Here is an 18241-nt window from a genome sequence, read left to right on the forward strand (position 1 = left end):
AGGATTTCATTATTCTAGTTTGTGCTGCAGCCCCACTCGTGTCAAGTGTTTCAAACTGGTAACAGCTTAAAGGACAGCAGCAAAGGCATTCTTTCTATAATATGGTAAGTATATGGACAGTAAGTTTTCTGTCAAAAAAATAAGTGGTTTTCATCATTTCTTGGTCTTTGACAGTGCATATGTAGGGTACCCAGTGATGCTGGAAAATACTTCAATCCTCTACCCTGAAAAAATGCCTCCAAATGCCACATCAGCCTAATAAAGTGCAGACATCAGCTGTGGGGTGGGAGGCAACTATGACAATCTGTGAACTGATCAGGAAGTCTCTATCCCTGAACCTGTATTTTTCATCTGCATTTTCATGGCCGTAGGGATGTTTCAGAGATTGGTGTAGGGCTGGACATGCGCTGTGTGCTGAGGCACATTTTCTCCTGTGCCCAGAGAGGGGCTAAGAGGAGTGAGCCTGAAGAGGACAGTTAGTCTGTATAGTACTGAATTTACTGCCTGTTTATTCATGGGTGCATTCTCAAAATTTGAAGGAGTCTCCAGTGTTTGGTGGGCGGGGTCTTTTGTTTCACATGGTGCAAGTCTAGATGCAGAGAAAGCAATGATGGCTTATTGCTTGTGATAATTTTTGGAGGTGTGTGGGGGCGTCTCTGGACTTCAGAGAAAGGTGTCCTGATGTTCTGCATGGGGTCTGTTGCACGGGCTGTTAGGAGTCTCAGTATGACTTTTTGTGCTACAGTCTGGGCACAGCCCAGGACAAACCTTGTCTCAGGGCTCAGGCTGAGTAAATTCAGGTAATTTTATACCTTTGAGACTGGATCTGGGACAACTGTCTTGCTGCCTGTTACTCAGCACTGGCTCACTGAGAGACGAGGGGGAGGCCGTGGAATGCTGTGCCCCTTTTGATGGCCAGGACCTGCCTGGGAGTGAAGTGGCATGCTTCAACAAATCCCTGACGAATGTCAGTAAAGTCAGTATTTGGTGTTGTCCCATCTGGTATCTGTAAAAGTGCTGGTTTTGCTGCATCTTTTACATGTTCTAACACAGCTCTATTGCCTGGTCTTCTGGCTTACTGAAATCTCCCTCCCCAGCTAAATGGTCTAATGTTAAGTGTGCCCAACTTCTTTGGGCATAGTCCTTTAATAGTTGTTGTTTTTTCCATACTGCCTCCCACAAGATGAATTCAGTGGGGGAGAGCAGGATGCGCGTAAAAAGTCTCGAGTCATGGGGTGCCATAACATGGGCTGCAAACACTGCATTTAGCAGGTTGTTAAAGTAGGGTGAGTTCCTTCCATGATCTTTTGCAGCTTTACAAATGTCTTTCATTTCCGCATGGGAGATGCCGTGGTGGGTTAGCTCCCCTGCGATACCGCACTGGTGCCACTTGAATTTTGAGCAGCAGTTCCCAATCCCCTCCCTCCCTTTACTGCTGCTTCCCGCATCTTCTGCCATGAGTCTTCAAATCTGGATAAGCCCTCACTCTCTTTGTCAGAAGAGGAAGTTTGCCTCTTGGCAGAGGAGCAGGTTCTTGGGCTGACCAGTGCGGCCCGTTGTTTCAGGCCTGAGGAAGCCAGGATGGCCGCCTTCCAGTCAGTGCCATGTGTGCTTCCGGTGGCGTGGGAAGCAGAAAGGGCTGAGTCAGAGGAGGTGAGGCCTGCCCTGAAGGGCCTTGTATCAAAATGGTGGCATTCCAGGGTGGGATTCGAGGTGTGTGGTCCAGGGTGGAGGTCCCAATGCAGGGGGAGGACCCGATGAGAGAACAGGGAACGGGAGCAAACTCAACATGGCGGCCCCCTCACGGAGTGGGCGCCATTTTCTAACCATAGGAAGAGAGGTAGGATTGAGGGATAATGGGACATGAGTTAAGGTAGAATCCAGAGTGGTATGGCCAGTACAACCCTGAGAAGGGGATAGAAATGAGAGGAGATGGCAGATAGCAGGTGACTCACCTCTGCCTCATCACAGGTTCCATCTCCTGTCCTGTTTTTGGGGTTAGGGATGCAGGGGGCGGAATGTGAGAAGTGGGGAGGTATTAGCACAACAGGCCAGGACTGGGTAATAAGTCACATAGACTCCATCCATTTACAGAAGGCTGATAATTTTCTTTATTAAGAAACCCATATTTTATATCCTAGTTTGCTACAGGTGGACCTAATCGGTCCTCCGATCCAAACACCATCACCATTGGTCGATTAAGAAACCACCCTTTGGTAAACACATCTCCATAACACATTTTACATGTTCCCAATACCAGGTGCAGCAAGCCAAGATAAGGATTGTTTCTCATTCTTTTCTCTGATCTTCTCGCAGTCTTTCCCAGAATGATGCCTGGGAAAGTTGCCTGTTGCTCTCTGTGACCAGAGAGCTGCTGCCACAGGGAGGAACATCAGAACTTTGAACACCGCAAACAGCCCATAAATTAAATGAAAGGTAGGGTAAAATTCAGCAACTCTTAACACTCCTTGGGTTTGTAAAAAATGAAGTCTTTTCCCAACAGCGTCCCAAAATGCCAAATGGCAAACAGAATCAATAGAAAAGTCTGGAAATTCCTTAAATAACCAATGAACAAAAGATTTTAAACTCCCCTCATGAAAATTTTCCCCCTCTAAAATCAGAACTTTCCTATCCCACACATGGGGGAGGCAGCTGTGGCTCAGACACTTTGTGGTTGCAGTGCCAGTGGTAAAGCTCAGAGATTATGGAATCCATGACAGGAGAAATGAACACTGCATTACTCTCAGCAAGAGGGACCTAAAGAGTCCAAAACTATTCCATCTGATCTTCCAGAATTCAAGCTGATTCTTTCTGAAAGCCATTCCAGCAGCACCAGGCGTTTGGAAAGGAACAGTGCCCAGATCTGAGTGGCAGGCAGCACTCTGCTGATGAAGAGTATCTAGCAAAGCCTTTGAGATGCCTGTGTTGGGAGTTCTTAGCTTTCCCATGGCTGAATCTGTACTTTCTTTTATGGCTGAAAACTTGTGGAAGCAGGGAGTGAAGGGCAGAAGAGAGAGCTTTGATGAAAGGTGTGGATGGGAAAGCAGTGAAATAGAGGCAGGTTGGAGAGAGGAGCTTAATGAGACAGAAGTCCAGGAAGGAAAACTGGAAATTAATAACTGGACCACAAACACAGGCCCTGAGTGAGTGACTGAAGCCCATGGAGCAGTGGATGGGCAGCTGGTGCAGTAGGTACTGAGATAATCCAGACAGAGGGAATGGGAAGAATAAAATATGTTTGTTGAGCTAGGCAGTAGCCTATATGTGCAGAAGGAGACCCAGTTAGGGTTATGCAGTTATCCCTGTTTTATTTGACAGCTCAGCTCCTGAGGTGTAACTGTGCAACCCTAATGGCATTTCAGATAGCTCTGTATGTGTGATAGATGTTGATGCACCTCTAGACAAAGTCTGATTTGTGACAGTTACTTGTTTTGCTCCTTTTGTATATTGGCAAATAATGCAAATTATTTTTAGTATGCTCTATCAACAAAAGCAGAACAAAACTTTCTATTCCTAAACAAATGTAGTTAGGCACTACCCAGATGTGTATATTCAAGTGGCTGCCATGGCTGGATTTTGTTGCTGCCTGATAGATAGTGATTTACTCTGTAAGTTTTGTGCCCTGAGCTTTCAGAAATACACTACTTTTCATCACGAAGCCCTGCAGAAGTCTAGCAGTAATAATTAGCAAGCCATAAAAATCGACCTGATTTGTGGGAACCACTGAAGAATGCAAGGAGACATTTCTGTTCAAGGAGCTAGGAACAAAAGCGCGTGGTTACTGACCCAGTCATGTCAGACCTAAATTTTGAGGGAATCCCAAGTGATAAGTGTTCTGCAGTCTGAATACTGCCTATTCATTCAGCCCTTCTGGCAGAGTGAATGAATCATCTTTTCAACCAGAGACAGCCCCTCTGGGTCAGAGTCGAGGTCATTGGTGGGACATGTGTTCCAGACTGCTTGCCCTACATGAAAAAGAAAATATACAAGACTTTGCTTGCACTGTTGGAGCTTTGAGCCTCTCAGCTATAAAACATTTACATGCACTGTCTCATCAGCCCACTTAAAAGTAGTGGCTCTGGATACATAACCAGGTCCTTCTAGAAGGGCCATTTGTCTTCCTTGCTGCCCCTGTGCTGTTCCTCTTCAGCAGCACCCCTGATGCAGAACATTTTTCTCAGCTGATCTTCCTGGTGATGTCCCCCACCTGATAATTACCTCTGTGTCACTGTAGTCACCTCCGTGCTGCCTCTGGATTTTTAGCATGAGGGGATTGAGTTGTTTCCAACGAATGAGTTGAAAATGGGCACCCCCTTTCTTCATGTAGTGAACCAGATTCATGCAAGTAGCAATGCATGGTCTGCAGAGCCTCTTTTGCTGCATCAGCAGAGGGATATCTGGGAGTAATGTTATGTTTCAATTAGAAACTTATCAGACCAACAAAGCTGTTCATTTGTGAAAGCCTGTCTGATCAATAGGTGCTTTTCATTTGCAGAGCAATAGTCTATGTCATACAATGTTTTTTCATTAGAAGTTGTTAAGCATTGTGTTGCTCAGAGAGGGGATGTGATATTTCATCACATTTCATGACCTTTAAAAATGAATGACAAGAAACCACACAATTAATTAAAGTCAATGTTAAAATATCAAGCAAAGCTGCTAATCCACATTAGAGCTACATATTATTTATGTGGTAAAAAGATTGCTTTCCCCAAAAAGGCTCTCAGATTGAGAAACCATGGGAAAAACAATGAAAGGAAAATACGACAGTTTACTTTTGAACCTGTGTAAAATTCCATCACGCACCCCCTGCTATAAATTCCATACAGTGGGAAGAATCCCTGCTGCATTTTTTTGCAGGGTGAGTTCTGTTTGATGCACTGTAGCTCTTTGTGGAAAGAGGATTGTATGTTTTTTTCTTCTCTGCTTATCTTCTCCCTGCATACTTGTGTGCATTTTTGTAAACATTTATCACAGTCCCTTCTTTCCCAGGATGAAGAGTTAGCATGTCTAGTCATTCCTTTCACAGAAGCTTCTCTAGGTCTTTTATCATCCTTGTTGAGCTCTCTGTACTTTTTCCAGGTCTACTTTATTTCATTTGCGATTAATAATTAATGTTTTCAGGCATCCTAAACAAACATCAGCATTAGTGCTGCTGACAGACTTTGCAAAAGGAAATGTACAGAGACATTCAAGATAAATCGAAGATCCAGGCTGAATCCTGGGTACCTTTCAAAAAAGACAGCAGAAGCTCTCGAGTGCATGTGTGAATATTCTGTGTCCATCAGTGCTCGGTATGACCTATTGTACCTGTTGTGCTTTTTGTGTCTTCTTGGCTTTTAGTGGAAGTCTCTGGCTGCAGTCCATGGAAGGACACAGATAGGATATTTTCCTTGTCCAGAAAGTCATCTTGGGGCTACCTTCTGCGTGCAGTGCTAAGTTGGGAAAGAGTGTGATGATGCGGATCCTCGTGGACATGAAGGCACCTGGCTCTGATGGAAATCACCAGAACTGTGTCACTTGCATTGGGAAAATGCAGATGTTTGGCCTAAGTTCTGTGGAGCTCCTTGCTCTTCTTTATCTGGAGCAGCTCATGCTGGCCACTGCTAATGGCAGGAGTCTAGACTGGATGGCTTGATTAGAGATCAACCTAGCTTTCCTCCTTCCCACTGTTTGTCTCTCTCCATTAAAAAAACCACATGCTCTGCTCCCTGGCTTGGGGTTTTTCCAGACCTTTTCCTCAGTGAATGTGTTCCTCAGTCACATCTTACCATTCTTGACAGAATGTTCCTTCGTCCAGTGCAAATTTCTTACCTTTCCCTACTCCCTGGGCCCGGGCTTGTTCGGTAACTCACACAAACTCATTCATTCTTTATGCTATCCCAGGAGAGTGCCACTGACTTAACATTCATCAGCTCCTTAGCACTGGGTGGCAAGAAAAGGGGTAGCAGCAGAACAAGGTTAAACTCAGCCTGTAGCAAGAATCAGGTAGTTGCACACACCCACAGGAGCTTAGGGAGGAAACACGCCTCTGGAATAGGTCTTTGCTGTTTGAAAAAATCCTGCAATTAAGATTTCAGAAAGGTTGAGAGACTCAGTGACTTGGTTCCTGCTTATGTTTTAGATACCTTAGTTTTCTAAGTTCAAAAACACAAGGAATTAAAAGTTAAACTTTTAAAATATCACTGTAGTTCAAGTACAGGCTGAGACATATATACTCCTCTTTCAGTGCACAGTCCAAGAGCTCAATTGAAACTTTTGAAGGAAAAACTTTCTCTGAAAGTGAGAGCTGAAAAATCAGCTCCTGTGGCTCCAAGTTCCTTCAATACTGTCTCTGTCCTCCCTGCCCTCTTGTCTCCTTGCCTGAATAGGCTAGAGAATGACTGCCTGCTTTATTTTCTTTTGTAGGTTGGTTGAGTAAAGATTTGGCAGAGCAAACCTAAGATAAAACTATACCCCAAATATTGTGATTTTACAATCTAGAGCATTTAGAGCACAGAAGATTTTGGGTATTCTCATTTTGAGATAGAGAGATTATTTTATTTGCCAGGGTATACAGTCATTGGTCATACAAGTGGGTGGCTGAGTGTGGGTGGACAGCATATTTTTAAGTCATACGAGTATAAGGGTATATTTAATTTAAAAGAAGTTCTTTATTTGTAACATCACTAGTTAGAAAATAGTATGATGGGATGAAATAATCTTACCACTTCTGATCAAGGTTTTGCAGTACAACAAACACTACTCAGGCATTCCCTAGGAAAGAAAATTCTAGCACTAACTAGTCAATGCCAAGTTTGTTGTAAATGTAGAAACAAGCTGAATTTGTGAATAACCTCTTTCCCAACAAGTTTTCCAATGCTTTGTCTCCTTATTTCTATTTATTTATTTACAGTTAGAAGCTTTGTGCTGCAGCTAAAGGCTTTGACTCCTCTTGGCTGTAATGAGTTCCTGGGCCCTCTAAGTTTTCCTGACCATGAAACTGAGAACCAAAGCTGCTTAAGTGAGTCTGGCTGGAGGGACCTGGGCACCAGCTTTCTTTTGCCTGATGCTCTTTTTCAGCATGAATGAACAATGTCTCTGGTAGACAGTTCAATGCTTTTACTTTACTGTGTGCCTGGCGTGATTGCCTGGTGTGTCTGAATGTTAGGAAGGGAAGCTCAAAGCACTGTCAGCAAAAGAATAATTTGCTGTCCTTGACCTGGGGAGGAAACTTCTTTCACACCAGCAAGAATTTTTACCCAAAGAAGCTGGAGCACCTTGAAGATCCTTTCCTGTCATCCCCTTCATACTTCATTTTGGCATCATCATCTTTGTGGTGCCTGTTCAGTTATAGAACAATTGACCATATTCTTTTAATTCAGCGTATGGAAGGACAGAATTAAGTTAGGATGGCAGCTGCATCAGGAGCTTCATCCCTGGATCCCCTTTTGGATTCATGGCCTTGGAGAGGGTGCAGAGAGCTGTGTTTCAGAATTCTACTGTAGGCTGGTTCCCCTGCACGTATTTAGAGGGAAGAATCTGCCAGAAATTAACCCAGGACATATGTCATGCCATTTGTAGTAGCTGACTTGATGACGTTCCCAAAGATAGCATCTGGGTTTTTTCAAAGATTGTGTTGTAGCACGAGTAGAATTAGTTTTCAAAGGTAGGTAAGACCTTTGAAAAATCCAAATGTGTAGACACTTTTATACAGGCAGCATTTTTTTTATTATAATTAAAAGTTCACTGAATAAAGACAAGATCACGTGTAAATGTGTCATGTGTGATGAGATCTTGGTGAAACCAGAAGAAACAAGGGTTGTGTCAATAAGTTATGTGTCCAGAGAAGGCAAGGACGTACCAGTGTAGTTACAGTGCTTTATTCTGGGTGAATGAGATTCTGTTGTGTGTGTTTTTGCTTAGCAGACAAGTTTGTATCACCTCTCCTGAATGGTCCAGTTTGCCTCACCTGCATGAAGAGCAGCTCACCTGCAGCTGGCAAGAGCATAGACCTGTCCTATGTGGAGAATTATGCAAGTAATGTATTAGCATAATTAATTAATTTTCACTGCCTAATGCCAGCTGTCATCCATCCTGGAATCTCTTGAGAGAAGAGATGCAACATCAGATCAATGTGTCTTAATAAGGTCAGTGTAGGGAAACAAACCTTTAAAATTTTCTCTCCGGTCTTCTTGTGGGTTACCTTACCAGTCCCTGTCCAAGTACAAGTGCTGATCAATTGTAACCTGAGAGCAAAGGAAGCATGCAGCTATGCAGCCTGTTTGTAGGGTCTGTGGCAAATACCCAATTTGGCTGACACTTCTTCAAAAAACAGGTTTGAAAATGTGAGGGTGAGAATTAGATGATTGTGTAGTGTATGCTGTAGTGTCCTTCTGTACCTGTGCAGTAAATAAGAAGATGATGCCTTTGTCTCAGCTGTTTATAAGCACTGAAAGTTATAATGGAAATGGCAGTGGGGAGGGGAACCAAGCATTCAATATTCATCTTTGCTAGCCAGCCAAGGTTTTAGCTGGCCAAACTAGTGGAATGTTGGCAGCATTGGCAGTGCTTTTAGTGTGATATCTCTGTGAGTATTTCTTGTAGTTTTACCTTGTTTTCCCTAGCCTGCAATGGCTATATCACATTGTACACTTCTTCCCTGACCAATGAAGGATTTTCCTCCTTAAATACTATTTTGAGTACTCCTGTCTTATACAGCCCATCCTCCAGCTCAGCCGTGGTGTTGTCATCGATCTTCAACTGTCTCCTTACTGAGGTTTGAAGTGACTGTGGTAAGAGGGAAATAAGAAATTTTCTTCTTTTGCAATCTGAATCATGTTTTGCCTTCAAAATCACCTCCATAAACTAGAGGTTTCCTCAGATTTTCTTAGCTTTTTGAAGATTTGTTTGTAATAAATGGGGCAAATATTTTGTAATTATTTTGGTAGGATAAAACAGACTCTAAAAGTACAAGTAAGGACTGAGTTGTTGAGTATTTATTCCATTAAGCCTTTCCAGTTGGTTATTGCAGAGTTTTAAAGAACAAGGGGGTTAAAAGAAGAAAACTGTGCAGAGGGTGACAAAGTATTTGAACTGGGAAAGGATCCACTGCTTAGTGTGCCTACGCTGAGCAATCCTGTGTATCAAGCCAGTGAGCTGAATTCCCTGTAGAAAGCCCTAAGAGGGCCATGTCTTTGAGTGTTTCCCTCTCTGATCACACCCCAAATGACTTCATCTGCCACAGCCCTTGGAGCTAGTGCTGTTTGTTTGTGGTGGGTTTTAATGTGCCTTCTGCACGGAGGGTGAAAAAGCTGATGTAGCCACAAATGTTGGTGAATGTTTTTCTCTGCCAGAACTGAAGTCAGAGCCTTGGCACAGGTTGTTTAGATGGCTGCTGGCCTCCTGTTCCAGACAAGCCTGCCAACTGCAATGCCTTGTCTGAAGTGCATGGTGCCCATTAGAAATTATGCTTGGTGGAAAAGTCAATGCAGTGTGTCTGACTCAGAGATGCTCCCCTGAGGGGAGCCCTGTTCTTGTTCAGGCCTTGTTTCAGTGACTCTCGTGGGAACAAAAAGCTCCACTGAGAAATCTGGGAGCTGCCAGGAAACTTCCTGGCTTCCCAGAAGCACTCTTTCCATCCTTCAGTCCCTCCTGCTCCCTTAAGATAGGAGAGATCTGAGGCAGGATTGAGCAGACACTGCTTTCTCTGTTTCCTGATCAGGAGACAGGGCTGTCATGCTGCCTCTTCTTAAGATGTGCAGGACTCATGGAGTTTAATCCGGGGACACTTGTGTTTCTTTGTGTTGGCACTGCACTAGCTGCTATGGCTGCTTTGGTGCTTTTCCCATCCTTATTGTGGACCAAATTTATGGGTGATAAGTTCTGCTGTATTTCATGTTTCAGATATCCCTTGTAGTTGTCATGGTGCTGTTGTTATGGTTACCATCTCCTTCACCAGCTAAAATACCTTTCCTGTATCCTGCAGGAAGCAATTATGATAGACAGGAGTGCAAGGGTTTGTTGAAAAGGGCTGCTGTTGAAGAAAGAAGGGGTGTACAGGGATTCTTTTTATCTAGAAGTGAGCTCTAGTAGGTTTTTTTTTATTGGGGTATTTTTCAGTCACAAGCTGCTAATACCATGACGTCACCATTTCAAGAGAGAAGGACACTCAGGTTTACATTTCTGGGGTTTGAGTAAGTTGGCATATAGTCCCTGAGCATGGGAGTGAGGGCAGGCCTCTAAGCTGGCCAAAAATATCTCAGAGGGGAACATGCAAGAGGAGTCAACTGAGGTGCATGCAGCAGCCCAGAGAAATTAACACATTCCCAAGGGAGAAAGGAGTGACAGCTGAACAGCTCATTCACCTGTGCCTGTGTTCTGCCTTGGGACAGAGCTGCTTCCTACCAGTGGAAATACAACATGCTGCATCTCATCCCTTCTGTACAGCACCTGGGTGCACACCTGGCCGAGCAGGGTCTGCAGCTTGGCACAGAGCAGGGCTTGGTCAGATAAACATTTCTCAAAGTGAAAACATTCCCCTTTCTGTAGGACCTGGGCAGTTTCTGCAGCGGGATGACCCACCCTTCCCACCTGCCTGGCTCCACTGGTGTCCAGCTCACCTGCTGGGAGCTCTGGGAAGGGTTTAAATCTCTGCTGTCACAGGCCTGGACTGCGCAGGAAGGATCAGAGGACTTGTCTCTGCTGTGCTGCAGATCTGAGCCACTGCTTTTGAGGCTGCAGCCATCCCTCCTTCTCAGCTCTGCCAGGCATGAAGATTGTGGAAAAAACAATTTCTTGTTTTCTTCATCTTCCCACAGTAAGCTTCCTTTGTTCAGCCTCTGGTGCAGGCATCATCTCTTATTTTCACCTGTTTTGTAATCCAAGGTGCACTTAAAAGGATTGTCTACAGAGACTCTATGGCTATTGACTAACTGTTTGCAGTGTGGAAATGGAAAAGCCTTTAAAGCCCACCAAATGCTAGTACAGGTGTGAGGAGATGAACACTGCCTGCATTTTTAAGGGATGTGAGGTGGTGTTTAAGGGGATAGTCTTGCTCCTGGTGTCGAGAAAGAGGGATCTAGCTGAAAGCTAATAATTCAAGCAGCGGACAAGGAAGAAATAAATCATATTTGTTCTAAAATATCAGAGAAATTTGTTCATTGTTTATTCAGCTAGAAAGGTAAAGTGGAGAGAATGTATAATTCTCTCTAATAATATTCCATATTACTGCAATTACAGCACTTTGGCATTTAGCATCAAGTGTAGCTTTCGTTAATTGTTTTGTGGCTCACATCTGAAAATAGTCACATTAATTTGAGAAATGTATCTTAGCTGAAATGCAGGAGTGAAATGGCATCCAAAATTAGCCTTTTTGTTGTGTGGATATGTGGAGAGTCCATGAAGACAACAGCGTTGGTAAGGTTTGTGTACTATATACTACAGCCTGAGCTTTTGACAGTGGCAGGAGGTTATTGGAACTTGTCCATCTAAATTTCCCACCTTCTGCCTCTTGTTTCTATTCCAGCCTCCTGATATCTCCCTGCTTTCCTTGGCTCTTCTAGATGTAAGTTGTTAGTAAGTTAAATTTACTGGAAAATTCCATTGAGACCTTTTAAATCACCGTGCCTAGTATTTAATATTTAGATTCATCATCCCTGTTGGACAGTTGGTGTGTGGTCATGAAATTTCTTTTGTTGTGTTATTTACTAGTGTAAGTTTAATTGCACCCTATTTGTGTATAGTGTAACTAATTTTGAAGCTATCTTAATTTCTTCTTTAATTCTTTGCTCTTCTTTCTGCAAAAAAAAATTATGAATATGTCACTTCATTAATTTATTTTCTCTGAAAGAAATTCTCTGAATTTCTTAAATTTCTTTTAAAAAATCTCTTGTAGGCAGTCTAGTTGAGGAGTTTTGGAAGCCCTGGATACCTGAGGTCTTTAGCCATATCTGTGCACTCCAGATTGTGGAGAAATCCCCTCCCTCTTCTGGCTCTTGACTTGGAAGCAGCTGCAACTCAGGGCAACTGTGAATCTGAGTTAAATTGCCCTCTGGAACCAGGATTTGGTCCTGGAGCCATACACTGGGCACATCCCCTCTTCTTCCCACTGTGCTCAGGATCTGACCATACACCCTGCCAGGATTTGGTTTTTTTTAGAGAGTGTATTGTCCCTCCCTTCAGGAATCTCCAGTGATAATTTTTTGCCTGAACTAGAATTGTAGCTTTTCTTCCATGTATCCTGATGGCTGTTTCTCTTAGTTGATGAATTAGCTTCCCTGACATTAAATATCCTCAATTCATTCTGAATGGGCTCATAGATACAAGAACAGGTAAAAACATGGCTTGAAACAGGAAGGCAGTCTATTTGCAACAGTCTTCAGTATTGGCCTAATTCTGTTGTCTTAACAAGTAAGAAATCTATAGAAAATTCATCTGTTTATATGCAAAGGCAGTGTTAATGTAACACTAAGATGATTCTGGACAGCTAGCATGACAGGAAATTTAAATCAGCATTGTCCTGGGTTTTGCATATCATGGCCTCATGCTGATTACTGTGGGTGATTTGCTATGCACAGAGTTCAAGGCATTCAGGCTTGGTTCAACCCAGCCATGGCAGCAGGAGCTGGTGTCACATGAAAGAGCGTATGGATTAATAAATATGTGTAGTGTCTGCAAAAGGAGGAGGCAACTGCAGAGTCAGACCACGTATCCCCCACCAGATTTGTCCCTCTGTGTTTAAGTATTTTCTGTCTCCATACAGTTCCCAAGTGGCTGAAGAAGCTGGGAGGGTTCATTTTTATCATAGTTTCTCCTCCAGGTTATTAGTTCAGAAGATAAGACGTCCGGCTCAGATCCATAATGCTGTCCCCTCAGTGCACTGCCTGAGTTACAACGACATGAACTTAACATCTGTGAAGGATCTCTTCACTGCTGCTGCCAGTGGAGCACGATCTCTCCAGAAAAGCTTCGGCAGTGTCCTTCATGTCACTCTGGACAAGGAAATCCTTTTTGGGAGGGCTGTGCATGGCCCATGGGTGTGGGTCAGTATCACTGATGTGATCTGTGGTGCTCAACAGCACCTACTTGATCCCTCTGGAAGGAGGGGACATTTCCCACCCCAGTCTTACACTGTGATGGGTGGCCTTGATCAGACTTGAGGGTGAGGAGCATCCTGAGGGAGGACTGTGACCTGTGCTGTGTGGCTACCACAGCCTGCCCTGTGGCTTGTGGGCATGGTGTGGGCCAGAATGGCTTTGGAGTGAGGGGCTGTGCTGGTGGGTTGGGGCAGCCAGGGCTGGTGCTGTCTGTGAGCTCCACTGCCCTTTCTGCTGTGGTCAAGCACCTCCTTGGTCACCCCCTCGCTACCACTAACCTTCACAAAGAGTGAGAACTTGCTGTAAGATTGCTGCTGTGTATTCCCTGATGAAGCAGTTCTGTTGTAATGGTTAGCAAAGAAAGGCTCATACAGATCCAAATCAATTTTAACTAAAGCAGCATGACATTTTAGAGGACTGGCTGTGCCTTCTTATCTATGTCTTTTTGAAAGCCTTCATTGCAGCTTATGCAAAGAATAAGAAACTCATGGTAAAAAGAGGGACTGTTTGCTTCCCTGAAGAACAGTGTTTCCCTAGGTTGTCCAAATTATTCCAGGTTTTTTCTTGTTACATAGCTATCACTATTTAAATTCTGCTATATTGTCTGGCCACTTTAGTATTTCTGTCCACATTTACATTACCTGATTAATTTAATTCCATTGTATGCTAATGAAATGAAAGAAAAACAGCTCACTTGATGGTGCAGAGCACACCTGTGTATTCTGGATTTTAACCCAAGCTGTGGATGAATCACAGCACACAGCAGATAGTCATTGCTAAATTGCTGAGTACAAAGATGCATTGTGTGACTCACACGCTGTTTCTCTCCTACCATTATAAACCCTGAGAGCACTAGATGAGTAACAGAGAGGCAAGAATGAATTCATCCATGCTTTACTCTGTAACCATCTTTTATAAATACTGAGCCAAATTCTGCCTCCAGATACACGCAGCTCGCATTGAAGTCTGCCCACTGTATTTATTTTTAAAGATAAAAGCACTTTTGTTATTTTCACTGGGGACTTCTGTGACACAGTCCATTGTGAGGATGTGAATATCCTTCCTCAAGAGCTTCAAGTGAGGCAGAGAGTGTCTGCCTGGAACCAGGAAGGGTACTTCATGGATCATAGCTACCAAACTCTGGTGCTGGAATAGGACCATTACATTTGTCCCAGTGATTTTCAGAGCCACATTCCCTACGCTTGGCTCTTTCATAACACTCCCTGTCCTGCTGTGGCTCCGAGCTCCTCTTCATGGGTGACCAGGGGCTGAACTGGTGAAGCTGGTGGGCAGGTCCATTCTGCTCCTGGGTCTTGCTCTCAGCTTCAAAGCACACTGGGTTGGTGAGGGAGCCTTGAGTTAGGGCTTGGGCTTTTTCTTTGGTCATTTTTTCTGGGTTTTTTGTAGTTTTTTCCTGAGCTTCCCCAAGGGACATAAATGAGAACTGCCTCCTTTTTTTCCCCCAAACCAGGATTTGTTCTGTTGTCCAAAAGTTGGGATATGAGGTGGCTTTGAGTGTATGCTGCTAATTGCTGTAAAAAGAGAGACATTTGTCCCATGGCCTCATGTTTTTGAAAGGTTCTGGTGAGAAAATATTCTAGAATCATGCAGTAAACAGATCTAGAGGCAGAGGTATATTTTCTTTTGTTTGTAGGAAGGGGTTTTTGCCCATCTTGGGCTTGTATGATGCGAGATGGCTGCTTTAAAGTTCTGTCTGTACAGGCAGAATGTCTCCTGGTTGAGTCTCCCATTAGGGTAATAGAGGTGGGGAAAGCAAAGGGGTGTGGAGTGTGTTCACTCTTTTCTTACCTCTGGTTGACTGAGGCTTGTCTCCTCTCTTTGTGATACTGCTCATCCCATCATTTTCTGTACAGCTCAAAGGAAAACCTGGGCTGCAAGTTTCACCAGCTCCTTCAGTCTGTATGCAGTTAGTTACCTCCAGGGAATGATGCTGGGTCAGGGTGAGAGCGGGCAGAGCACTTTGTAAAACAACGTGATTTCACCATGAGGCAGAAGAGCTATTAGTCCTTTTTGATGTGGAACTCCGGTTTGAGTCACATATTGTGAATGAAATCTAATTTTGTGATTCACCATGGTTTTTAAAAAACCTACAGCAGCTCTGAAAGCCATTATTAATAAATTATAATGTCTGATCAGAAAGAGGTCAAATTATCAATTATGAATGATTATCTGGCAAACAGCCATTTCTCATGTTTAGAGGTTTTCTTCAAACTGACCTGACATTATGGAAACTAGTTTCTTTTTCTGGTTTGTTTTTGTTAAATATCTGCAGACTACATGTACTGTCTAGTTTGTGCTGCCTTTTCTAGACTGCTCAGCCTCTGTGATATGTGGCTGGTCAACTGCATTCAGCTCACTGCTTTTATGTTATTTTCTCCCAGGGAAAAAAAAGGAGGTGGCAAGTGCTTTTGGAAAAGGCCTGCTGCTTTCCACTTTGAAGTAGCTAAGTCAGGGCAGGTCGCCTTCTCCTCTCCAGAGGCTACTGTATCATCAAAACATGATTATGATTTATTGCATTTCTAAGTTTACATATTGAGCAGCTCCTGCTGCATTTATCTGTGAGGAATAGCCAAGTGCTATGGCTTATGCAGTGGCTTCTCCTTGGCTTGGACAAATGAGATCTAACTAACAGGAGTGAAATAGCAAATCATGATTAGTTTTATTTCTGTACAAATACTAGTAGTGAAAAGAGAATGCACATGCTTGTGTGATAAACAAACTGTTCCCCACAGTCTGTTTTGGAAAAAAGGGTTGGGCAAATGTGTGTGAATGTTCACATGACAGCAAGTAAGAGGGGATTTAACTGGGGTCAACAGCATGGATGTTCAGGAACCCAGTGCACATTCCCAGACTTGGCTTCTGTCATGACAAACAGCAGACTGCACGTGCTGGAGAGGCCACGTCGCCTTGTGCTTCTGTGCCTGGCAAGCACCCCTCGGTGCAGCAGCAGTTTCACTTGTAGCAGTTGTGGCATTCTTCCTTCTTTGCCCTGGGAACAGGTCGTGGCGCTGTGATGACAGACTCACTTCTTGTTAATTGGGTTGATATTTTAACTGTAATTAATGCGTTAAAATCAGATTAATGAACGGGCAGCCATCAAGAAAATGGTGCTAATAATTGCAAGGCATGTGAGAGTCAGGGAGGACTTGACCCATAATTTTTACTGCTGGTGGTTTCTTTTGGGTTTAAATCAGTTCACTTACAGCTAGGACAAACACACAGAGATAATTCTTTCCTCTACTGGACTTGAATTTACCAGCAGCACTGCTGGTGACGTGCTTGTGCTGACAGTCAGGGACACAGTCACCCACCTGGAGCTGATCTCTCCTGCTCATGTCGTTACAGGCCACGTGGTGAAGGCAAGCAGCCATGGCTGAGGATAGGAAAGACGAAGCCAAGGCACCACACTGGACTTCAGGTCAGCTAACAGAGGCTTCTTCACACCCACATTCACCTGAAATTAAGGATCAGGGTGGCGCAAGCGCTGGACTGGTCAGAAGTGCCAATGGATTTCCATACCGAGAGGATGAGGAGCTGAGGCTGGGCAGCCACGAGCAGCCAGGGACGTATGCTCAGACCAAAGAGAATGGGATCAACGGAGAATTGTCATCAGGGAACAGGGAGACTGCAGGTAATGCACCTCGATGCCCTGCTGCAGAGCACAGGGCTCTGGAGACCCCTGGGGGTTTCTCCAAGAGGAGATGTTAGGTGGAGTAAAGCATACCATGGGGGAGCTGACATGAGGAGGGTGTATGTGCTTTGTGAGGGCACTAGCTCTTCACTGAAAGGACTGCATCTTCACCCAGATACATACTTAGGAAAGGTCTGAGAAGGCTTCAGGAAAGGCCTTCTTTGTAAATGAATCAGGGTCACCCATCAAGGGATGTGGCAACAGACTGGTGCAGAGCAGCTGCTCGGGTCCTCTGGGCTACCAGGGAGTAGGAAACTGCCCAATTGTTGTGCATGGAGGGCTCGTGCATTTGTGTGTGCAGGAGGGATGGATTCTCCTGTTATTGCTCACAAGTAGCAAGACCTTCTTGAAACCATGTACTGTTGGCAGAATAATGCATTGCTCATTCTGGCTGGGAACACCACAATTAGGTATCAGCATTTATTCATCCTTGCCCAGCCATATTTCACTGGATGCTCTCTGGGACTTAGTCTATTTGTAAACTATGTAAGTTTTTAGAATTCAGCTTGTTATTTGCAGAAAAAAAAAAAAAGAGTGTGACTGTGTCAAAATGAAATATGCAAAGCAAGTTTCCTGTTTTAGAAGTAAATGCTAATTATCTTTGTGCAGAGTTCCCACTCCAAACCCCAAAAGCACAGTGCAAGAAGAATTTCTCTTGTACAGACACAACTGCCCTTGATGCATCCATTCATGCATGCTAAGGAGATCTTTCTAGCAATGTTTTTTTGGCTGTTGACAGCATTTGGAGATGCTATCCATAATTTCTCAGAGGCTGGAAAATTTTAAGGCTCCTGGACCATACAGTCATTTCATAAATAATTGTGCTAGAAATGGAGATATCTGCTAAAAGTAAATGTGTTTATATTTGAAGTCTCTTCTTGCAGATTGGCTTTCAAATTTTGGCCAAGGTAAAAGGAATCATGTGTGAGCATTCAGGTGAACACAGTGTAGATGACTGGGGAGATGATAACGAGGTCTTGTCTCTTTGCTCTAACCCAGCTTTATTCTGTGTTTAGCCAGCAAACAGAGACTGAGTGCGTGTCTCTTCCCTCATGTGACACAGATGTGTCACCCCATGTTGGACAAGTCCCCCGGTACATTTGCAAAAGTGGGGATTACAGGATGAAGAGGAATTTCTTATCCTTCGAAAGGGAGGAGAGAAGTGCTTTTCTCAGGCTCTGTGAAGCTCAGGTTCTGAGTGCTGGTCACAGAGAGATCCAAACATTTAACTGAGTTTGCAGCTAATGGGTGACAGGAGGAAGAAAACCACTGCTGGCCATCAGCAGGCATTACAGTAATGCCTTTTCATGTTGCTTTTTGAGGCAAGTGGTTAAAAGCAGAGCAAGACAAAATGAGAAAGCATGTTCTAGGGCATGCAGTAGTGCTGGGGACACACATTTGCAGAGGGAACAAGATTACTCTTCATACAGGTGAAGTTTGCTTCAGTCACCAC

General features: G+C 43.9%; 1 protein-coding gene across 1 annotated transcript in view; it reads left to right on the forward strand.

Moving 5' to 3' along the window:
* MAP2 (microtubule associated protein 2) overlaps positions 1-18241 on the forward strand; it is a 226243-nt gene that overhangs the window by 139219 nt on the left and 68783 nt on the right. Inside the window, exon 5 of the mRNA XM_041487718.1 lies at positions 16443-16728. Within this exon, the coding sequence (XP_041343652.1) occupies positions 16467-16728 (262 nt within the window). The 5' untranslated portion in view covers positions 16443-16466. The remainder of the gene's footprint in view (positions 1-16442; positions 16729-18241) is intronic.

This window comes from Pyrgilauda ruficollis, unplaced genomic scaffold, assembly GCF_017590135.1.
Source record: "Pyrgilauda ruficollis isolate IOZ18807 unplaced genomic scaffold, ASM1759013v1 scaffold83, whole genome shotgun sequence".
Taxonomy (NCBI): Eukaryota; Metazoa; Chordata; class Aves; order Passeriformes; family Passeridae; genus Pyrgilauda; species Pyrgilauda ruficollis.